The sequence below is a fragment of the Thalia democratica genome, chromosome 5 (genome assembly GCF_965202585.1).
Source record: "Thalia democratica chromosome 5, ktThaDemo2.hap1.1, whole genome shotgun sequence".
NCBI lineage: Eukaryota > Metazoa > Chordata > Thaliacea > Salpida > Salpidae > Thalia > Thalia democratica.
The window spans coordinates 38,381,774-38,406,220 of NC_139169.1; the positions used below are offsets into that span (position 1 = coordinate 38,381,774).

Genomic DNA, 24,447 nt, shown 5'->3' on the forward strand with positions numbered 1-24,447 from the left:
TTTACAAATCAGCATACTTACTTTTAAGAAAAATATTAACACAATTACAGTATTTTGAGATAACTACCTTAAGACTATTTTAAGTAAACATATTATATATGATGATAGTTATTTATAAGTCGTTTCATTAAAAGGCAGTAAAACAAATATACTTGTTTGTACTGAATAAATCTAATAAAAAAACTATTTTTGGTTTTTTTTAATTCTAAAACAAACTTAATGAAATTATAAAACTTAGATATCGAGATAGTATTGCTTACAAACTACTCAACACTTTAAAAGAACAAGAATAAATCGTTTATTTTTTATTTATTTAGTTGAAAATACTTAATATCAAACTACTTTAGCAAAACAGGGTCTCACCTAATTACATGAATAAAATAGACAAAGTCAAAAGAAAAACATACAACTATTGTAAAATCACGATAAAACAAAAGGCTACAAACAATTTCAACACCAGTTTTATGAAGACATTCAGCAAAACTTATAAGAAAAATTATCGGATGCTAAAATATACTTGAAAAATATTTTTATGTCAAATGGAAATTTTTAACTATTAGCATGAAACAAAACTAAAATGAGAACGAGTTTTCCATGCGGGTAGACATCGCCCGCCTTATGGCTAAGTTCGTTGACGCGAAACCAACTTACCACACTAAACGATTGGGTCCCGAAAGCGGACGACATCTCCCCAGTTACTTTGTCAATTACTGATCCAACCTGATTCCCATAGCGTTCATGTCCAAGGCGACCCGCCGAAGGTACCCGGCATCCGGGTATCCCCACTCTCCCCCGCGCATCGAGGTCTTGTGGTAGATGTCGTTCCACGTGATCACGTCGTCCATTCCTCTCGTCAGGCTCCTCCCCACCGTGAACGTCATCCTCATCTTCCACGCCTCCTTCAACAGCTCCAGCACCTTTCTCCCCTCATCGCAGTCGGGCAGGTACGCCATTCTGTAGCTAGATGGGTAACCGACTCCCAGGTTCTGATAATTTTGTTCCTGGACGCCCGAGTGAAGCAGGTACCTGATGGTTATGGTGCCGCACTCATGGTGTCCCACGCAGTGCAGGTTCCGGTCGCTTTTGAAGAACATGATGCCGTCGGGGCACGGACCGAGCTTTCTGACCACCTGGGCGCGACACACCGGGCACTTTCCGCTCCTCTTCAGGCATTCTTCGAGGCACTGGGAGTGGAAGACGTGGTCGCAAACTCCCGTTCCCTTCAAACTTCCCGAATCTTTCAGGTCGGCGAGGCAAACCGGACACTGGTCGTTTTCGCCTGTCACCTGCGCCTCAACTCCTGCGCTGTTTTGTGCTTCGCCCGAAGCATTGTCAGTTGCTTTACAGTTTAATATCCTTTCTCCCCATTTTGATCCCCATTTGCTCTCCCAAAGTTTTGTTAAACGAGTAATGAATGAATAAAACAAAACTCCGAACCCCTGTAGTCGGCAAATTTAAACAAATTAAGTAAGAAGGCTACAGTTTCTGTATATGATAAAACTCAAGTTGTTTATGCACTTTTGTTTCGAGACAGTTTAATTTTTTAAGTGCTTTCAGAAATTTTTCACCAATTTTTTTAAAACTCGCTGCTTTTGCAAGCTAATTAATATTAAAAACTTAATTTACAGCTAATCAAAACTGATGGCTTTTGATTAATTTTTCTTTTTCCAAGAATTACTTTGCCAGAGATCGGCAGCCTTTCATACCGATGCATCTAATTTATTTTAACAACTAACTTGCGGTCAAAACTTTCTAGAAAAAAATTTGTGTTGTCCACAAGATTTTCCAGAAGTTATACTAAATATCATAAAATGCTTAAAATCAAAATGGTCATTTAATAACCACTACACTGTTGACTCAAAAACAAGTTTTAAACAAAATTTTTAATATTTATTAAAAAAAGCTCAGTTTTAGTTGTTGTGTAAAAAATAATTTCACACTATAAAATATGCAGATTTAATGTTTGGGATATTTATTATATGGTATTGCTTTTTTGCCGGAAAAACCCTAAAACTATATTTTTATTAGACTTTTTTTTTAAATGAATATTTTTGTTAATAATTGCAGGGTTACCACTCGTTTTTTTTTCCAGGTTTTCAAAAGTACACATTTTTGGGTCTGTTTTTAGTTTAAAGGTAAGCTTAAGGTAAAAAAAAAACTGGGTTTAAAAGTATAAAACCATTAAAAAGATACCGTAAAGCTACTTTAAATGTGTTTTTAAATAAAAAAATCTTATGATGATTACCAAAAAAAACTCTCTTTATGATAAATTTTTTGTGTTATATCGAAAATTTTCAGCTTTACTTGTGAAAATTGTTTGAAATTCCAAATTTTTTAGTGATTTTTGTTAAAAATTTCAAGTTTTTCTAGTTTTTTTTAATTTCTCAAATTTCAGGTTTTTCCATGTTTCCAGGTAAAGTGACAACCATGTAATTATGCTGAACCTAATTATATTTTATTGAAATTTAAAATTTTTTTAGAACTTAGTCAATAGAAATGTTTTCTGATGTTAGAACATATAATTTTTTGCGTTCATTGTAACTTTTATAAAGGTTTTTGATTTAGTAAATATTTTTAGAGTTTATCTATGCTTTCTTTAGTAGAAGAATTTTAAATATTTTTAGGTAGAAAATAAAACTACTTTTTTTTAAACAATAAAAAACTAAAAATATAATGAATATATTTTAACATTTGTAACTGTTATTTGAAATTTTAAATTAGTTTAAGTATTGTAGGAAATTTTTCTATTAATGATGTTATACTTCATCAGAATACTACAAAATGCATTGACAATTAGTGGTAAACCAGTAACCAATAGTAACCAATAGTAAAGTACATTAATCTAATAAACAAATAATTAACAACAAAAATAAAGTTGGTCTTATATTTTCTAGCCTTAAAAATAAACCATTATCATTTAGTAAAAACACCAAATATAATACTAAAAATCAACTCACATCATTGAAGAAAAAGTAGATTATTGCTAAAAATACCAAAACAACAAGAATAACAATTTGAAAAAATTTCAAAACTTCTATAATTAAAACGCTTACGTACTCTTGTACAACTTCTCCTGTTGTTAATGAACTTTTTTAGTAAATAGTAAATACCTATCAATATAAAGGTTGAAAATAAATACAAATATTATTAAACTTTTTTAAACAATACTATATCTAAAATTACTAAAGAGTATAAACGATAATTATTTTTTGAGTAATTACCTACTTTAGACTTTGATAAAAGATACCTATTGACAAATGTTTATTCTTACATTTATAAAGTTTTTACAAAACACAATCTATAAACAATATGTTTTAATTGAAATAATAATTAAAACGTGTAAAAAATTTAAAAACCAACTTCTAAAGAGTGGCAGTTTTAATTTTGTTTTCTAAATCTTCGTATCCAAATAACAACACTAGAATGATTGTAAACATCATCTTCATGGTGCGTATTCTAAGTCTAGAAAAAAAAATTACGTATACTTGATTACGGTTTATAAAGTTTAAAAACTCTAAAAGAGCATATTATTACCGAAAATGTTCGTATTGTCTATGATTTGAAGTAGCTTAAATGAATGTGTCAAAAGGTTGCCAGAGGTAAAAAGTAAAAAAAAATGTTTTACTATGCGTAACTAAAAAAGTTGTCAAACAATGTCTTTTTTTATGATTTAAAAACTTAGAAAAGTTTTTACACTTCATACACACATAAAACGTATACTCTAAATTGTTCAATTAGATATTTTGTTAACATTTTAAAATAAAATTAAGCTGTAAAGTAAATATGTAATAAGACATTTTGTTTTATTTAAGCTCATATATTGACCAAATTGTCAGTTTATCACTTTGCAATTCATTCAAAAGTTAAAGCTCAGTTATGATATTATATAAAACAATTATTGTAATAAATTCAAAATTATGTAAGTTATTAATAAATAATAGCTTAAAATATTGAAAAAAAAATTCTATAACCTAAAACTTTTACTCAGTGTTAAGTTAATACTGAGCTCAGTTAAACAGTATTATTTTTTTATTAATATCATACTTTAGTGATAACAGAGCAGAGGTTAGTATCTTTGTTTTAAATTTATATGTACATTTTATAAAAACAATTAGTTCTTAATTGTCTGAAACAACTTTTCTTTGAGACTTCAAGTAGAACATAAATAACAGTTTTAGTATTAATACAGAAAACTTTTATTCAACAAATAATATGTTTAAAGATTCAAAAAGCAATTAAATAGAGTTCATAAATTATTATATTGTGATACTGGCAGTATAAAATAAATCTTTACCACTATGTTAAATAAAAATATTTAAATCAGTTTACAAATACAAAAAACTATTTTAAATAAAATTATTTTGAGAACTTGTAATCTAATTAAGGCATTAATTGCTTACTAATTAATTAATTAAATAATAACTACAGTTAAATGAAAAAAAAAATTAAAACTGTAATAAACCTAACTATGTTAAATATTTAATCTCGTCCATTAAAACAAAATATAACAGTATCCTAATCTTTAAATCTACCTATCAATTACAAAACGTTTTAATATTAGTTTTACAAGAATCATTTTAGATTGCTAATTTTCCAAAGGCTTTAATACATTATGATATTACTAAAAAATAAATATAAAGTTTACCAAAAATTAAAAATGTTTTGAATCATTAAAATTTTTCTAGGCGGATGCAATTAAATTAAGTTTAAGTTTTGCAGTTTTACTAAAAATAAAGGAAGTATTTAAAATAGTATTGTTTTAAAACAGGGGTCGGCAAACTTCGACCCTCGGGCCGAATTTGGCCTGTAAGGTACTTTTCAGCTCAAAAATTATATCTTTATAAATAGTTATAAGAAAAGCTTTTCTTGTAAAGCTTACAATTATTGTTTATTGAACGAAAAAAAAAAAAAGCGCTCAAATATTTGGTCTAAGGACCTGGTGTACGAAAAAACCTTTTGGTTATCGAGGTTATATAATTAAGTTCTTAGTTATATAATTGTTCGTAACTAGTACTCTACTATTGTTTATTTTATCACATTTTTGGTCAATATTCCGTATTATGTTGATTATTATAAATATTTTAAAATAACTGCGGCTCGCAGAAGACTTATTTTAACAGTGCAGCCTGCCAGCAATTCTATCCAGGAAAAATTGCTCAACACTTATAAAAGGCTGCCGACCCTTATTTTAGATGTTAGTATAACATCTGTTTCAGTTCTTTTTATATTAAAATTAATACAGTATAATGTAATAAAAAGTTAATCAACTTAAATAAAATTACTTTCGCTTTTCAACAGTTTCAATGCCTCTAAATACTAAAGTTGTTCCTCGGTTATAACAAGTCTCGTTCGCTTTACTCAATGTTGTTGCAATCATTACTGTAAATTATGAAAACAGCTTTGTTTGTACTAATCGATTTGTAAAGATGCTAGTATCATGATTAAGTGAATGCAAGCTAATTGTTTTTTTTGATCAAAGTATTAAGAGAGGTAGATAGTTAAAGTTATTTCTGTTGAAATTTTAAACAAAGCTTTAAAGAAAGACAAAACTAAACTTTTCCATGATTAATTTTAAAACAAAAAGTTTTGTTGTAAGTTTATACCAAATAATACATGGTAATTGTTAGAATACGTATAGCATCTACAATTTTAGAACAACCAGTGTGTCAGACTAACCGCAAGAAAACTTGAGCTGGTAAAAGTTGGGTACCCAGTTACCAAAGTTACACGTCCTATTGCCTTGGCTGCCTTGGGTGCGAGTTCTGTAATTGTACTTGCATGAGAGCTCCACTGTTGTGTTATGCGGTATTTTGCGAGGTATTTCATCACTTAAATGTTTTATGTGCTCCAAACTGCATTCTAAAGTGAAAGTTAAGTTCAAGTGTTATAAACTCAGTAGTAAACTTAACCGAACGACCATTAATCATGTTAACTTTTGCGATTTGATTTCTTCCTTATTGACTTATTAGGACTAACCAGGCAAACATAGTCATGATGAACTACTGTAACAGCCAAGCTGAAGGTGTTAGTTATTGTACAAAGAAATTTTTTCTTAGTTAATTCAAAATCAATTTAAATGGTTAAACAATCAATTTCGCTCAATTAATAGTTTTAGTTTTTTATATTAAGTTAAACTATTTAAATTTAAAAATGAAACAACACATTATTAGGTTTAAATTTAAAATAAAATTTCCAAGAGTTTTTCTTACTTTATTGTTCAAGTTATTTTAAATAAAAAGTTTTAAGTTTTTTAAGAGGTACCGAACTAAAAAACCTGTTTGAGTAAAATAAGTTTAAAAAAGTCATTTTTTCTGAACTAATAAACATATGTTCAAGTTCGGGATGTTATGAATTATACATGAAAAAAAATTCAAGTACTTCTTTGTCGAAACAAAACAAAAACTAACCAGGAATAGTATGAACAGCGTTTGAGAATAGTTCTAACTTTTCAACTTGCTTTTTTAATAAATGTTCAAGATGTTCAATTTTTTTTTGTTGATTGAAAATGACAGTGTTGGTTTCATCTTACAAAAATTATTGTATTTAATTGTTGATTTTTTCATTAAAATTACAAATTATAAGTAAAAAATCTTTCCGATTAAAAACAAATTATTTGTTAATACATTTGTTTAAATCAGTCAGTTTTTAGTTGACTTTTAATAATGGTATCAAAATTTCCAAAATTACTGTATTTTTACTTGATTATATCTTAAAAAACTGTAAAACTTATGTTTTGTTCCATTGTGTTGTTTAAGTCTTCAATCTTTCTTTCCTGAACTATCATCTTGCTGTTCATTTCATCTATAAAAATATCAAAAATATAAATTATTTAACAGTATAAATTAATTAAACAAAAAATATAAGCAAAAATAAGCAATAAGATACCGCTACTTTGTAGTAATGATTTAATTTCTGCAGTTTGAACTGATATTGTCGCGTTCATGGACTTGACAAGTTTCTTCAACTTTGAACTTTTTCTTTCTTCTTTTGTTAGTTTGTGCTTTAAGTTGCCGACCTCCTTCGAAAGGTCGGCTCCGTTTTCGCCAACACTACCCTTTTCACCCTTTTCTCCCGTCGGACCCATTTTCCCTCGTACTAGGGAGTTTCCCGGAGCCACCGGGTCAAACTTGATTTGTTGCTGGTCGCATACGAGGCTGCATTGTTGGCAAACGCTCAACTTTGCAACGTAAATTATAATGAACAGCGCGAAAAAATATTTCATTGTACTACTTTGAAGTTTCGAACGAAAAAAAGCAACAATAAAAATTAAACTGTTTCCTGCTTTGATGCTCGAAAAACTGTTTTTTCTGAATAACTTATAAAAGTTTAGTTTCCTGCAGTGCAAAGAAATGCCCAAAGCTATATTTTTATAGAGAAAGGCACTGGTGCTTTTAACGATGATTGAATATCGGCGCCAGTAAGTTTCAAGCTTTGTGTACATAAAATGAAGTTCATAATAATTAATTAAAGAAATGGGAAATACGTTTACAAGATGCGTATATCAAACTTATAAACTGCTGATTGAAACAATAATGAGTTGCAAAAATTACAAAGGTATCATTATTACATTTACAGTTCTTAATAATTTGTTTTGTGAAAATGATTTAGATTTTTATAAAAATTCCAAAAGTGTAGAAATAGGCATGCTTTTTATGAAAAAAAAAGATTATCTTTAAAAAAATAAAAGTAGTTTACAATAAATATAAAAAGTCTTTATGATTGATATATCAGAATGTAAAACCTTGTCTCAATTCATTATTAAATGCAACCTTAAAATTTTTTCTCCAAACGGTAATTCAATCTTTTTACCTTTTTTTGCAGCTACTAGCGTGATAGCACTGAATTTGACTATGTGTGTTTGGTGGCTTGGGTTAAAATTTTGTGGTCATTGATGGTTTCCGTACATGAATGGCTTATTCGCTTTCTGCCTACTAAGTTTTTTCTTACTTGCAAGTTGTTTTTTTATTAAAATAGTATCTAAATATTTGTATATCTAGAGTAACTAAAAGGGGATGGTACAAAGTTATATCAGCTTTTTATTAATGTACTGAACCTTTTTTATACATAAGTATATAAATACACAAAGTTTTTAAATAGAGCTATTTTTTTAGCTTTTAATTAGTGTTCATTTATTATATTTATGTAATTGTCTAATATATAAGCAAAACGCTTAATTAGTTAATACAATGATTTTTATCATCAAGGAAATACAAAGAAAAGGAAGAAGCTTACTATATGATAAGAACTTTAAATCTAAAAATGTCTGTAAATTTTTTTCCAATTGTAAATAAACTTCAAAAAAAGGTTGATTGAGAAAAAAAAATATACTCGTTATAAATATATTTGTGGTTCGTTTAAAACTATTTTTTATGAATTTATACAAATAGAACTTGCGTTGTATATATTTTGAACTTCTTTGTAGATTTTAACTATTCAAAAGTGACGAACTTCATTTAAATGTTTTATTTACACTTTAAAAATTGCAGACTTAACAAAATAGAAATCTAACTTTTAAAAATTAGTAATGATTAGTAAATAGAAAATAATAAGTTGTGTGTTACACTAACTAAGTTTTTTCATATATTTAGAGAAGAGCCATGATACAATTTATTAAACATTTAGAGAACCAATAAACCAGGGTTTCCCAAACTTTTTTCACGACAACACCTTTGAAAAAATTTAAAACGCAATAACCCTCCTTTTTTTAGAATCCTATGAATTTCAAAACTTTTCCCTTAATATGTAGTCTAAGTTTTAAAACTACTCTCATTTTTACTTGTTTTTTTTGTTGTACAACGTGAACTTTAGAGTATTTAGTGTAAGTTTTAAATTATGGCATTTTGACCTTTTTACTAGTAACGGCTCCACCTTTTGCCCATTCGCAGCTTATGGCCACCTAACTTTCTAATACGGCCCACTTCAGAAATTTCTGTAACAAACGCTATCAAACTAGTGAAACATTTTGACTCGCAGAAATGCAATAAACTACAGCAGTCATAATGAAATTTTGTAAAAAATACATACTGCAAGGAAAGAATAAAAGTATAAAGATAGTGTAGGTGAACATGTGTAATAATTAAACATTATTTCAATTATTACAGATGCAATATATGGTATCCATTTTGACTGTTATAAGTTTAGAAAAAGTCGTAAAACGGTAAGTACTAATTAATAAATTTATAAATTTATTAAGTAAACTTAAACTTAAGTCTTTTAAAGTAAAGTAAACTAAAATAATGCGCAAACTGGTTTTTTATTATATACTCCAACGAACTTCTTTCGCTAAGATATATATTGAAAAACCATCAGCTTGGAACTTTCAATATTTGTATATGAACCAGGGGTGTCGCGTGGGGTGTTGCACTGTCGCAATTGCACCACCTTAAAAGTTTGTAAGATTAAATTATGTATCTATAACGTTTTAGCTGTTTTTTAGAACAAAATCTCTTATAAAACTCCAGTTTAGACAACGACCATTTTTCTCATTACACTGCCGCAAACTCTTAGCTGATTGCCGCAAATGAACTCAAAAAAGCAAAATTTTCTTCAAAAATTGCCGCAAAATCAATATCTTGCGGTGAGTAAGCTAAGTTGAAAATTCTCTAAAACAGTACAGGTTTAAGTATCATTCCACAAGCGATTGTAAACAAAAAATGAAAAGAAAGCTAAGCAGAGACAACTCGAGCGAAAGCAACTCGAGCAGAGGCAACTCGAGCGAAAGCAACTTGAGCAGAGGCAACTGGAGCAGGGTTTACTCGAGCAGGGACAACTGGACTTGGGGCAACTCGAGCAGGGGCGACTCGAGCAGAGGCAATTCGAGCACAGGCAACTGGGATTTTTTTTTCTGCACCACCTAAAAAAATACCAGGCAACGCCACTGATATGAACAACAGTTTTTCTTGCAAATAAAATGTAGAGTTTTATTTGCAAGAAGGTAGAATACAGTAGTTCATATATAAACTAATTAAAACATTAATAAACTTAAATACTTTAGTATTCAGTTATATCTAAATATTTTAGTTTAAATTTTACCAATAAGTTAAAAAAGTTTAAAATACTTAAATGTATTATTTGCGCTAAAACTTCAATGTAACTGTTCGTATTGCGAGTAAGTTTACTGTTTATTTAATTTCACCCTTTGTATTACACATATTATGGTTTATTTATGTTAACATTGTCTATTTAGATGACTGCAATTTGAGTTTATGTAATAAACTATAATTGTAATAAATTATAACATACAGTCATTTTAATTAAACATATATCTCAAATGTTAATATAAAAATTAAAAAATGTTATTAATAATTTACTCCATATATAACGCTTAAATAAAAAACAACCAAGTAGGTTCGATTTACTTAGAAAAAAGAGTTCTAAGTCGCAATTTATAACTTTAAAACTTTGAACGCGTTAAACTATAACTTAGCTCTTAAATAAAACTACAGGTGATTGATTTAAATATTGATTTTTAAATAAATAACTTAACTTTTTTATACACTGCAAAACTAAAAATATTTTACTAGTGAGTTAATAATTACGAATTGATATGAAGTTTCAGTTTTTGAATCTTTAAATAATCTTTTGCTTTGAATTTTTGTCGAAAATATATTATGATCAAATAAAATTAAACCAAAACTTTCATGCCGAACATAAAAGTCTCTAAATGTAAGATAGTTGTTTAAGTGCTATTTTTAAAGACTATATTCTATTGCTTAATAGTATTTAAAGAATATATGTGTAAGTTTAACTAATAAAGTGACCTATTTTAAACTAGGTCACTTTTTTAACTTAAATAAATGTTTGTTAGTAAAATAAAACTTGCTTAAAACAAATATATATTTAGTATGTTAGTATATTTTTTACGGTTAGTGATAATCCTTTCTAACTTGCTAGCAACAATTGTTCATAAGAATAGACTAAAATTTTATTTATTTTTAATTAACTTAAACAACAAGTTAGTCTAAAAAAGCATATAAAATTAAAGCGTTTTTTTTTAAAGCTTTTTTATTCGAATTTTTCGAATATGTGATCAAAACTTGCTGTAAAAATTTTGCATAACAATATTCAATTTTTATTTGTAGGTGTTAAACTATAAGAAAAGTTAACTGTTTAGCTAAATTGAAGTGCTTTAAAATTTTAATTGTACAATTTATAACTTTTGATACAAAGCACATTACATCAACAAAATTGACAGGTGTCGTACGTATAATAAACATTAGTTTGTTGCTTTTTTAATTTACTAAATCAATGTACATTTAAAAATTTCCTGCTTGTTTTTGTGCATAAATATTTGTTTCTTGGCAGTATGTGCAGCTAACGCCTACGAATGTAACGAAATAGCCTATACCTAAAAAAATTCAGCTAGTATGCTAAAAAATTAACTTCACTGTAAAGTGAAACAACAAAACAAAATACTACCTACGTAATCAAAATTTGTTGTGTTTTACCTTTTCTTTTACTGATTTAATGCTTTTTTTTTTGTTAAGAGTTAAGAAAGTTAAACGTTACTAAAATAGTTTATTTAAGTTTTTAAAGAATTTAAAAGTAAAACTTAAAGCAAAAATTATTTTTGTTAAATCCTTATCCTTTAAAACTAACAGAATCTTTAGTTAATAAATTACAAAAACTCCTATAACTGCAAGAAATATGAACATTTTAATAATTTATAAATCTAGTATAAATTTTCCTGTATTCTGTTTTGAGTAAGTAGGGTTTAGTTAAACTCTAGTAATTTAAACTTAAAATTTTAAATATAACTAACATAAAAATCGTCACTATTATATAATTTGGTTTTAAGAAAACAAATAAAGAGATCTTAACTACTGGAGGAGAAATAATGAATTTACTTTTTCAAGAACTTATTTTAAAAACTAAGTTTCTAACTTAAAATAACAAAATTGTAAAATAATTACTAACTAATTTAGAAACTTAGTTTGTAAAATAAACTCTTGAAAGAATAAATTCATAAAAATCGTTACTTGTAGAACTATCAAACAATAGTTTTAAAGAACAAGCACCTATTAAAAGATTACCCACATCAGATCACAAAAATATTTTAATTAAATATTTCAAGTTAATCTTGAATTTTATTAAATACCTTAAAGTTTTTCAGACAAAATGTTGAACCTGAATTTGGATTAACACAGATTGCAAAAAGACTATAAAATACTCACTTAGTACTTTTTTCAAATATTTTTAAACCCCAATATTTTAGAAACAACAACATTTTTCTCTTTTGTTATCTTTTTTTATTAAATAATTGCATAGTTTAGTTTGTATCAAACTAAGAGAGCTTACTTCTTCTTTAGTAAAATTACTTTTTATTTGTGTTTTAGTTCTGATATTGACTTTGATAAACTCTTTTACAGTACAGTTAATCAAAAAAAGATGTAAAAAAACACAGACAACTTTAAAATGCTGTAAAAGTTAAAAATGTTAAATAAGTTGGTTACCATGGTTAGTTTTAATTAGTAAAGAGAAATCGATAAACTATTAGGAAAGCTGTTTATACAACGACTTTAACAGCTTGTTTTTAAGTTTCCTATTTATACGTTTTTGCAATTTAAAGTGAAAAAAAATCAAAAAAAAAGTTTTTATTTTTGGAAAAAGATTTATTCTAACAAATTTCTTCACTAACCTTATACTTATAGCTTTAACACTTTTTTTTAATACTTTTTAATTAAAGTAATGGTGAACATTTTTGGTTTTGTATTATTTCTTTGAAATAAGACCATGTTTGTTTTAAACAAATATCACTCATAGAAAGAAACTTAACTTAAAAAGTTGTAAAAACTTCTAGTTTCTCTGTAACCTAACTTTTATTTATATTTATTTAGTAATATTTATTTTTCTAAAGCAGAAATTCCTTTAAAAAGTGAATAGGCTTTAGTTTTAGTATTCTAATTTGTTACAAGTCAAATTAATAGTTAAAATTTTGATTTATTAGCAAAGCTTGAAAGATTACAATAACTTTTGTAAAAAAAGTTAAAAGCTATTAAAAAATACTGTATGTACTTTTTTTTAATGTATATTGCAAACTAACAGCAGAAGAAAAATTCAAGGCGCAATGAATTTATTTTGCGTAGGTTTTTTTCTTCCGTTTACTTACAAAATGTAAACCTTAACAGTTTTATTTCAATTCAAGTTTTATCTAGCAAATTACACGTTGCATTTATTTTTTGAAAGAAACAGATGTTTTAAAGATTTTACTTGAAATACGTTGTTAACAAACACTTTTTATAATTCTTATTGAGCTTGGTTATATATTTGCTGTGTCTAGAACAAAAAATAAATGTTCTTGCTTTTGTTAAAAAAATAAAAGATAGTAGAAAAGACTTATAAGTTAGACAACAATTAAAAAGCTCAAGTTTTATATTTAAAACGGAAAACCTAATAAAATTTTTGCGTTCTTTCTTGTTAAAATCTTTTCAGATTTTCAGACCTAAATATTGAGTTTAAAAATTTGTTTACATAAAGTCTTGTTCATACTAGTTCAATCATTAGACCACAAGCTTTCGGTAGACTGAGAACCGGTTTCTTTTTTAAAAAACTCGTTAGTCAGTCGCAACCAAAAAAGTAATTCTATAAACGGTTTATTATGCTTGGAGGTTAAAATGACATGAATTTTAATGAACGAAACCAGGGTCTCAGTCTACCATAAGCTTGTAGTCTGATGATCAAAATGTTATGATATTTATCTCAATTACAGCTTGCGTCACGGCGTACTAAAGTCCAGGCTTATGCTTTGTTAGACTTTCGCCGATGTTTTCTTTAAAAATTTGTTTGTAAAAACTTTGGTTTAAAGGGTTATACATAATTCTTTTAATCGTTTAAGAGGAACAAGTTTGTAAGCAGAAATGATTTTAGCAAACAAATAAATTATATCAATCTGGCAAATGTTTTAAAGTTTTAAATATATTTAACAAGTTGGAGAAAAAATAGACAAGCTCGGATAGAAATAGTTAAGGGTATTTAAAAGTTTAAACTTTTTATAGTAGTGTTTACGCAAAAAAAGTGCTTCATTATTTTAAAAAGAACAACTTCTAAGTCATATTTTTTAAATTCAAACTTTAAAAGTTATCTGTGATTTCCTGCTTTATACTTAGAAATTTTTTAAAGATTAATTAAATTTAGGTATAAATAATGATTTAAAAATTAATAAGAAGAACAGATAATAAATGAACTTAATCATAAGACTACAGCAAAATTTTCCAAATTAGTTACAGCTAGCTATCAAACAAGAGACTTAAAAATTAATAAAGAATTAAATTGTAAACAAGTTTTAAGGAGTGTTATAAAAAATAACGTCTAAATTTAATTATGAAAAAGTAACTAGGATTGTATGCTTGTTGTTTAGTAGAAATTTAAGAATACTTGAGCCAGTGATTGTGGAAAGTTAGTCTAGTTTTGAAGCACATAGTTTTTTCAACTTGCCTAGAAGGTTTATGTATGAACAGTTACAAAACATAACTTTTAAACAGTAAATACGTTATACGCAATGAGCTCATTGAAGAGAGTACTTTCTATACAAAGCACTGTCGTTAGAGGATATGTAGGCAACCGTACTGCCTCATTCGTTCTACAAGTTAGTATAATTTTCAGTGTTTTTAATAATTACTTATTACATATTGAAAAGCAATAAGTGGTAAAAAATTTTAAACAATATTTTATTTCAAAGCGATTCAGATACACCAATGTTTTTGATTTTTATTGAGTATGATTAAGTATTTTAACTAATTTGCTTAAAATGGTTGCTTATAAAATATCTTACTAACACGTATGTTTAGAAAACCATTATACTTTTGTGTTTGTCCTAATATTCATAACTTTGTCTATAAATTGAAAATTTTTACGTAATTTCATAAACAAAACATTTAAAAAATTATGTGTTTTGACAAATTTTAGCAGCAATCCAAATTAGTATTTATAGACTCAGTCTACAACTACCGTATAAATATTGTCCTTAAAACTGAAAAAATACATTAAGAAATAGACTGCAAAAAACTATTCATGATCATCTCTACTACATAAAAAACCTTTTCAAATCTTTAACAGCTGCTTGATTTTGAAGTGGATTGCATCAACGTAATCCAATATTCAAACCACACAGGCTACTCTCACTGCGGTGGTCAAGAACTTTGCCCCACTGAAGTTGAAGAACTTTATGAAAATCTGAAGAAAAACGAAGTTGTTAAGTATGACTACGTTTTGACTGGTCAGTTGGGTGTTATCAGTTCTTAACATACGATAAAATAGCAAAAACAAAACTTTTTTTTTTAATCAATGAAAAAATAAAACATTCAAAATGTTTGGTCCTACGACCTGGCGCATGAAGAACCTTTCAGTTATCGATTTGTACACCGTGGATACCTTTTAACGTCTTGTCTAGGACAAGTTCTTTTATTATTTAGTTCTTATTTCACAAAAAAATGAACACATTCGTATTTTTATAGAGAACTTACTTTTATAATTGTTGTAAGTTCGTATTTCTACAAAAATATTTTTGTTTGTACTTAAAAATTCAGAACTAATTTTTAAATTTTTATACTAAACTTTATTAGGATATCATAAAGTGCATTAGTTCGTACTACTAAATATAGAAAAAATACCTTACTATTTAAACATCAAAATTGTTTTATTATGCGTTTGTGTTGAAGCGAAAGGCAAATTTAATGGACAAAAATTGTTTAAGATCACTACCTTTCAAATGTATAAAATGTACTGGTTTATTTTAAAATATTTCTTTTTTATCGCATAAGTTACACTATTTTAGTTCAAATTAAACAAGAAGGTTCTTTTACTGATCATGTTTTTAAACCAGCTGTAGGTAAAAGTTTAAGTTATTTTTTGACTATATGCTTTAAAACTCATATAAACCGTTTTTTAAAATATATACTTATTTTTTTGATTTTCTATTAACAATCAATACAATAAACAGGTTATTGTAGAGATAGGAAAACACTAGAAAAAATTGCTCAAATTGTAAAAGAATTAAAAGAAATGAATCCAAATTTGATATATGGTAACTGTTTTACATAGTTTATTTTATTTTTTTTTTATTTGCAATTAACACAATATTAAAAAATTTAAACATATAAGATAGGGGTAGCTGTCAAATTAGCACTAAGGGACATAATTACACGAGTGCACAAAATTGCACAAATATACTTTTGCACAAGGTAAAATTCCACTAAGACTTTTTTGCATGAGCAGTCACTTTTGCACGAGCAGGCAATTTTGCACGAAGACATTTTTGCACTAGTTGTTTTTTTTTTACTATCAGTGTTACCCCTAACCCTTACCCTCGGTCGGTAGCTTTTTTTTTTTTAACTTTTTGTTTTAATGATTAATTTTGTTCTTTTTTTTTTAAATTTTACTATCACTGTTACCCCTAACCCTTACCCTCAATCAGTATTTTTTTTTTATCTTTTAGAGTTTTTTTAATTTAATTTATTTTTTTTCTGTTGGTTTTACTCTCGCGCAAAAATTTAACTCGTGTAAAGTTTACCCTTGGTGCAAAATTGTCTTCGTGTAATTTTGTTCCCTCGTACAACTTTGTGCCCTCGTGCAAAAGTATATTCGTGAAATTTTGTGCAATCGTGCACTTTTTTTCTCGTTCAATTTAGTCTCCTCGTGCAATTTTGTCTTCGTGCAGTTTTGACCCGTTCCCTTAAAACAGATATGTATGAAGTGTATTGCATGTTTTTAATCTCTTTATGCAATTATTTATACTTGTTTGAGTTTTTATTTATCTGAACTTTTATTAATACCTTCTTTAATTTTCAGTGTGTGATCCTGTATTGGGAGATACTTATGATGGTAAAGGCATCATGTGGGTTCCAGAAGATCTTATACCAGTTTACAAAGATCAGTTTCTCCAGATGGCAGATATTCTTATACTCGATGAGTTTGAAGCTGAAATTCTTACCGGTTTATAAGGATATTAAAAATAATATAATTGCTTAAGTTTTTAGATGCAAACTATGAACTGCATTAAAAACTATGAGTAAACTTCTATAATACTCTTAATTAGCTAAAATGTCTTTAAAAATAAGCTTTTTATTATTTAAAATGTTAACTGTAAAATTATTTGAACAGGTTTGAAAATTGAAACAGAAGCAGATATTCAGAAATGCATAATTAGTTTACACAGCAAAGGACCAAGTACCGTTGTAATTGAAAGTTCAGCTAATAACGAAAACTCAAGTTTCTATGGGAGTAGAACTCTTGAAGGTGAGTAGTTTTTGTAATCTAAACAAGAAAACCACAGGCTCGATTGCATGCTTTTCTATAGTATATTATATTTAGGAATATAAATGTATTTAAAATATGATGATAATAACTTATCGTGATAAATAAATAAATAAATACGAGGTTTAATTTTAAGATTAGATTTAAGAGTTTTTGAAAGTTTCAATTTAAAATTAACTAAAATATAATTTTTTTATGAATACTAATTTCTAATGGTAATTTTTAAAAATCAGAAGAGATTTGTTTGTCAGCTCTTATTTTATGTTATTCTACTTTTAAATTATTGGTTAAGTATTTTTTAAGCAATGTTTTTATATCATTTTTTTTTTCGTAAAATGATTTCACATCATCGTAAAAAAAAAGTTAACATTTAAATTTGAAACTGACTCTTTAAGATAACAAATTGCCTGATGAAACGATCAAAGTGTGTATGCCGCATTTTGGAAAGTATTTTGGAACTACAGACGCTTTTGCTTCCCTGTTGCTTGCCTGGACATCCAGACATCCACAAGACCTGCAACTATCCATGGAAAAGGTGGCATCAACAATGCAGCACATCCTAAAAACAACTCAGGCCGCAGTAGAAGGTTGGTTGCAATAATTTGTTTGAACTACGAATTTAGCAATGTTTAAGTCACAGTATCCCAAATTCAGTTTCATAAACGCTCCTACTTCACAAATAACAAAATGAACGTTCTTAATCATTAAAAATCTAAAAATAATCAGTCTAAGTTTTAAATCTTCCTTAAGTTGTTTTTAAAACATTTTTTATTGCTACAAAGCTCAGAATATCACGTTTTTTTTAAATTTCTTTTGCGATTTACCTAAAACCTATTTTTTTACGCTTTTCAATACAATCCATAGAATATTTAATATAAGAACATTCGGGTTTCATGTAAAATGTACCAAGTTCCCCTTACGGCCCTTTTAATAATTAAATCTTTCTAGCTTGTCACCCCTTGACTTGCTAAGATGCCTCCAAGTAGCCATAAGGGCCACTTTATGAAACTCTGGTCAAAATTACTTAGTAAGTTTTGATTAAGCAAGTCTACAAGTAAAATAATTGGAAATCTACAGTATACAAATGTTTCTCATACTTTTTAAGATTTGAAGTTATTTGCAAGTTGTCATTTTTTACGAGATATTTTTAACGATCAACAAATATGAAGTAGACTTCAATATATAAAATAAATAATCTTTTTATGTTAATTTTTTTTTTCATTCTTGCATACAATATAAGACTTAGTTTATACTTTTCTAGCTTATACATTTAATTTTGCTGAAAGTTTTTACAACATCTACATTAATACTCAATTGAAGCTAAGCAATGTTTAAGAAATTTTTAGTCCAAATGTCAGCATGTTGTTATAAAAGTGACAACGTTTTTCTTGTTTTTATGGTTCACAACAAAGTTTAACCAAAGCGTAGTGACTTGTGTTAACAATGTTTAGTACTTAATATACGACGGTAAGCCCTTTCTATCACTTTCAATTTCAAAACATATTGTTTGCGTAAAAATTTGTACGGTGTTTTTAAACCGTGCTAAAGTAGATTCATTAAAGATAGTTTAAAGATACTAATTAAGTTGTTGATAGTACTATGATTGATAATTTACTGCAAAATAATTTTTTTCGAAAAGTGTTATACTTATACACGACATAAATTAATTATTTTTTTTTTCTATAAAAAACTAACTAAAAAAACATTATTCGACAAACGGAAGTCAGCAAGTTTCAAATAAACGATATGTTTTATTACTGCTAATTATTTAAAAGTAAGTTGTTTTCGAAACAACATCGCGAATACTTAGTTTTTTTTTTCTTATAGCAAAATAGAATAACAGTTTTTAGTTTCTTTTAAACTGTTAAGGCTTTTTGATTTTTATAATTTTATTTATATAACTATATTCACAAAAAAAAAATATAAATGTAATATATATATATTTATAAAATAGCGCAAAAACAAAGTGGAGAACCACCAAAAGTTGCTGACATTGATCTTAGAATCGTACAAAGCAAAAGAGACATTGAAAATCCAACGATTTCTGTACAAACTACTGTATTGAAAATTGATTAGAAACTTTTAGTGATTCACGTTTACATTGTTTTAATTTGTTTACAAAAGAATTTTCTTTTTGTGTTTATGTCACCAAATCAATGATTTATTCCGTCTTGTAACAATACGCTAAAAAACAATAGTTTTAATATTTATATACAGAAGTAACAAGTAAGTGTGTGTTTTAAAAGTATCAGTTTTTAGTTGTATTGTGTATGCGGTACTGATTTATATTTAACTATAGTTACTATATTATTATCTGTATTTATCACTTTTGTTGCAAAAAAAAAATATTTTATCCTATTTGACTTTTTTTTTACACTTATAGTTTCTTAATTGTTGTGTTTTAGATTGACAGTTATGAAAAAAAACTTTTTTTAATGTGTTTTCAAACTGTTTGAAATAAACTTACCCAGAAAACTTTTGTATATATTTTTTATTGAAAAAATACTACTTAATATCTGTTGAACAAAGATTAAGTATTTGTTTAATGGTTTTATAACATTATTTATATATTTAGTTACGTGTTTTTTCAATTCATTATAATTATTCTAATCAAACTTTGAAAACAAAAAAAAATGTTTTAAAGTTTTATTTTTTGTTTTTTAAACAGTCAATGTATACAAATTTACAATATAACACTGAAAAAAAAAACTCATTATAAAAACATTTAAGTATTAGTTTGCTTTAAGTTAATGAATAATTTTATAAGAAACTGTAAAGCTGTAAAAACTATGTAGTTTACTAATTACAATATATAAAGCCGTAATTCACAGATATATAAAATGAAATACTTTTAAATTTTCAAAAATTAGCAATACTAGATAAATAATTACGTTTTAAAAATCAGCAGAAAACCTTGGACGTCAGAAAAAGTAATTTTGAAAACTTAACATAGTTTCAAGTACTTAACGAATACTTAAAAGTAAAAATAAATTTTGTTTATAACCTCTATGCATATTTTGATATTTTTAGTGAAGTAATTTCGGAAGCTTTAGCAGTTTTTTTCAATTCTCTTTTTTTGATAAAAGTTTTAAATTAAACAAAGTTACTAGAAACTAGCAATACTTTGATACTTAATTTTAAATTGTCAATAAACAGATAAATTCAATGAAAAAACTTGTTTCTTAAGATATATTTTACTAGTATAGTTTTTTTTTCAACTTAACTAACTTATTTGCTGTTTATTGTTGTAAATACTGCAGGAAATAAGTTTCATACACATAAAGATAGAAAACGTGACAACAGCTAATAAAAGAATATTTATAAATCGTTTACATTTTTAGTGAAAACATAAAGAGTTTTAATGTTAAAACGGTATCTTATTTCAGAATTTAAAATTATTTCAATTAAAATTCCTAACCAGTTAAATTTTAATAAAGATATAAATTAAGATATTACTTTTGCACAAATTTTAAATAGTGTAAGTGATGATTTTATTTTTCAGTATTTTTAAAGTGTGTAATGTTAAATTTGTTGAATCAAGATTACTTAAATTTCTATTAATTAAAAAATGATGAATTAGATAATGTTACGGTTACTTCATACAATTAAAAAAGTTAGAGAAAAAGTGTTCTGCATTTAAAAAAAAATGTTAATCAAAAGTAGTTTAAAAACAAAACATGTTAAACCTAGAAATCTAAGTAATTACTTGCAATGATTTTAAACAAAATTAGTTATTTTTCGATAGAAAACTAAGTAATTACTTGCAATGGTTTTAAACAAAATTAGTTGTTTTTGGAACTTATTTAAATAAATAACATTTTAATACTCATGGTCATGGCTTATTCGCAATAAACACACCTAAAAACTTTAGTTTGTTGTTTATTTAGTTTTTATATGTTTAAATCAAAAATCAAAGTTCAAAAAATTAAATTAAAAACAAATTTAGTACAAAAATATATAAACTGTTTTTCAATTGTTCTGTTTATTAAGTTAAGCTTATACCAGTTAGACTTTGGAGTAAGCAGAGTTAGTACAAAAATACTTGATTATTAAAATTTTAAAGCAGTTAAACGTTTTTATGGCTTCTTAACTTCTTAAAAAGTACTTTTTTGTTAAGAAATATATAACTACGGTATTTTGTCTTTGTAAGTAAGTTTACAAAACTTAGCATATCAATTTTTTTTATTTTTTTGATCATAATGAAAATGTTAGTATTATATAAAAAGTAGTTATACTTAAGTTTGTGTTAATAGAAAATTGTTTATTTGTCTAGATTATTTCATATAATCAACTTATAAAAATTAAACTATCTAGTAAAAATTGTTTTCATTTGAAGTTAAGAGCCTATTGTCAAAGAAAATTTGTAAAAAAAGTAACTTTTTGTGGTTTAAATGTTTTGTTTTAGTAAACTTGTTTTTTTAAGTTTCGTTATATTTATTTCAATTTAAATATTTAAGTCAAAGTAAAGATAAGAAACTTTTTTATTGTCTGTATTTAATTACTTTAGATTCAAAAAGTCGTAGTTTGTTTTTTACATTTTCCTATGAAAAATTTATTATTAACGCAAATAATGAAACTAAAACTAAACCAAAATTTAACGAGTAAAAATTCTAAACTACCAAAAAACATAAGTTTCATAGGTGTTTCTTACTTAAGTACTTTGCAGTCTAGAAAATGACATTTTTATTTTTCATTTTTTATATTTCTAGAATATAAAATTTAAAAAAGTAAAATTTTGTTTAAAGTTATTATTTTTTTAAAATCTAATTGTTAAAAAAATCGGTTTTAACTTTAACACATTGAACGAAGCAAGTTTTTCGTGTTATTAAAGTTTTGCAGGTTATTTTCTAATATAAAACTTGATTCAAATATATTCTACGTTTTTATATGATGTAAAAAAGCGGAATATATACATTTTAATAAACTTATATTCAAGATCTTTTAGTTTTGTAATAGTCTACTTTGTAAGTTTTAGTACTTACTACAAGTAAGCGTAGATATTTTTCAATTGTTACAAAAAAGTTGATTTCAATTAATTCACACAGTCATTTTTCAGCACAATAGCACCTAAAATGTCATATCCAACTGAGAACATCACGGAAAGTACCGCTGTAAGGATTAGAAAAGAGATGAAAAATCTCGCTTCTCGCGGCATCCTCAAAACCAAGATCAAGTCGGAAGTCAACCTCTTCTGGTGGGAGGTCGCGGTCACCGGACCCGAGGGAAGTCCCTACTTTGAGAAGAATTACTTGATCAGAGTTCACTTTCCCGTCGACTACCCCAGCAACCCGCCGTTGCTATGCATGAACACGTACATATTCCACCCCAACATTCTGTCGGACGACCCCTGTGTGGAGGACGCCCCCCACGGCAAGATCGGGCTTGATTATCTGGGGTCCGGGTGGGAGAAGGGGTTGAACATAAGTGACGTATTTCAGAGGCTGGAGTCGGTGATGCGGAACCCCGATTTGGACCCTGGTCTCGTGGTGAACCAGCAAGCGGCCATTTTGTACAAAAATGACCGGGAAATGTATGAAAAGCGCGCCAAAGAGAAGCTGAGTAGAAAATTTCATAAATGATTTTACTTCATTACTTTCTATTTCATTAATCGTTTGTCACAACTGTTATTTATAAATACTCAACTATTAAAACATTTTAAAAATTTAATTTTTACTGTTGTCCATTTATGGCATTTTTATGGTTACTTAATTTTATTGCAAATTACCAATTTATCTTGAAACTTCTTCGGTTTTTGAATTTGTTTGAAAGCAATATATTAAAAAAAATAGTGTAGAACTTATTTGTTTAGAATTTACAATTTAATAAATATTTTTTTATGTCATTACGTTGATTGCCAAAATAAGTTTTATATAATTTTAAAAATAGTTGATCTAATTTAAAGTCTTGTTACATTTAGTTTATTCATAAAAACAAAAACGAAAAGTTAAAATGTGCAAGAAAAAAAAAATCCGATGTATTTAAGTTATTGAACGATCAAAAAACGCTCAAAAAATTTTGTCTAAGGACCTGGTGTACAAAGGAACATTTCGGTTATCGAGTCGTACACCACATGCTTATAAAACTTCTTACGAGCTGTTATACATAGTTTTTTTTATCGTTTATATATTTAAATCTTTGCTAATGAAACAATCAATATTGTTTACGTTTTTGAATTAACTAACTAGAATTGAAAGCAGGGGGTCAAAAGACTGTTACAAGTAACGGGCCTATTTCACTAGAATAAATTTTTGCAGGCAGCACATTATATAAAAAGTCCTTATCGCTATTTAAAATAGTTGTATTCAATAATGTACTATGTTAAACTAAATATGTGGTAAGATATGCACTGATGAAGTATTAGTGTTTACTAATTATGAATTTAATAGTGTAATTTCACGAATTTGTTTCAATTATTTTTTAAGTATGCTAATAGTGTAAAAAACACATGTCAGGTCGTATGTCACCGACCCGTGTTCTAAAGTTTAGCTAGGAAACCTAAATAAAATATTGTAAGAAAATTAAAAGTGTATTTAAACTGTAGTCATTAAGGTAAACTTGTAAAACTTAAGTTTAAAACAATTCAAATTGTTTTAAAAACAGTATAAACTACAGTTACTTTATTATCGAACAGTGTAGGTAAATATAATTTAAGTTTTAGATTTAAGACCACTACAAGTAAACTTGTTTTTTTTAATCAGAGATAATAAAAATAAAAGCAACTACTTGCCAATTAAATAAAGTATTAAAAACAAAGTCATAAGAATTTTGTCTTAATTTTATTGAGTATCGAGTAATCGATAGTTAATTTTTTTAAATTCTATTTAGAAGTCTATATAACATTAAAAGTTTTTATAATATACTAACTAACTTACTTCCTTAAACCACGACGAATAGTTTTGTAGCTTGTTTATAATATTTTTAGTTTACTAAATTTAACTTAATAAACCTGTTTTCTTAAGGTTTAAAAACGATTTACAATAACTAAAGCAGTTTTAATTCGATATTTTATTTTATATTTTAGTTTAGATTTTACAGCATTGCAATAACTTTTACCAAAGTAATCATTTAATCTACAAATAGTTTTTCAAATCTTATTAGTTTAAAAAATAATTTAGACCATTTATAACTGCAATTTATTTACTCAAATAACGACAAAGTTTACGGTTTGAATACAAACGGTTTTCCGTAAAAAACTTT

At 26.7% G+C, this 24,447-nt stretch overlaps 2 protein-coding genes across 2 annotated transcripts; one reads left to right on the forward strand and one right to left on the reverse strand.

The window, feature by feature from the left end:
* Positions 1 to 2,956: 2,956 nt before the first annotated feature.
* Positions 2,957 to 7,222, reverse strand: LOC145836498 (uncharacterized). The gene is made up of 7 exons (XM_082944295.1): positions 6,886 to 7,222; positions 6,727 to 6,801; positions 6,408 to 6,524; positions 5,677 to 5,859; positions 5,283 to 5,379; positions 3,361 to 3,462; positions 2,957 to 3,073 (listed from the first exon to the last, which is right to left on the reverse strand). The coding sequence occupies exons 1-6, from the start codon at positions 7,220 to 7,222 to the stop codon at positions 3,363 to 3,365; spliced, it is 909 nt and encodes a 302-aa protein (XP_082800421.1). The 3' UTR covers positions 2,957 to 3,073; positions 3,361 to 3,362.
* Positions 7,223 to 14,497: 7,275 nt separating this feature from the next.
* On the forward strand, positions 14,498 to 22,829 carry LOC145836499 (pyridoxal kinase-like). Its single transcript, XM_082944296.1, has 8 exons — positions 14,498 to 14,584; positions 15,055 to 15,214; positions 15,938 to 16,021; positions 16,786 to 16,929; positions 17,098 to 17,232; positions 17,646 to 17,837; positions 19,205 to 19,308; positions 22,296 to 22,829. The coding sequence occupies exons 1-8, from the start codon at positions 14,498 to 14,500 to the stop codon at positions 22,827 to 22,829; spliced, it is 1,440 nt and encodes a 479-aa protein (XP_082800422.1).
* The last annotated feature ends 1,618 nt before the right edge of the window (positions 22,830 to 24,447 follow it).

Bases quoted from the DNA above. Each gene is read 5' to 3' on its own strand.
- LOC145836498 (XM_082944295.1), bottom strand. From the start codon at position 7,222: ATGAAATATTTTTTCGCGCTGTTCATTATAATTTACGTTGCAAAGTTG. The intron at 6,525-6,726 runs GTTTTACAGTTT...AATTTTTGTAAG, and splicing joins CACAATGGAACAAAACATAA to ATGAAACCAACACTGTCATT. The intron at 3,463-5,282 runs GTAATTTTATTT...TTTTTTTTCTAG, and splicing joins GAAACTGTTGAAAAGCGAAA to ACTTAGAATACGCACCATGA.
- LOC145836499 (XM_082944296.1), top strand. From the start codon at position 14,498: ATGAGCTCATTGAAGAGAGTACTTTCTATACAAAGCACTGTCGTTAGA. The intron at 17,233-17,645 runs GTGAGTAGTTTT...TGACTCTTTAAG, and splicing joins TGGGAGTAGAACTCTTGAAG to ATAACAAATTGCCTGATGAA. The intron at 19,309-22,295 runs GTATTGAAAATT...TAATTCACACAG, and splicing joins CGATTTCTGTACAAACTACT to TCATTTTTCAGCACAATAGC.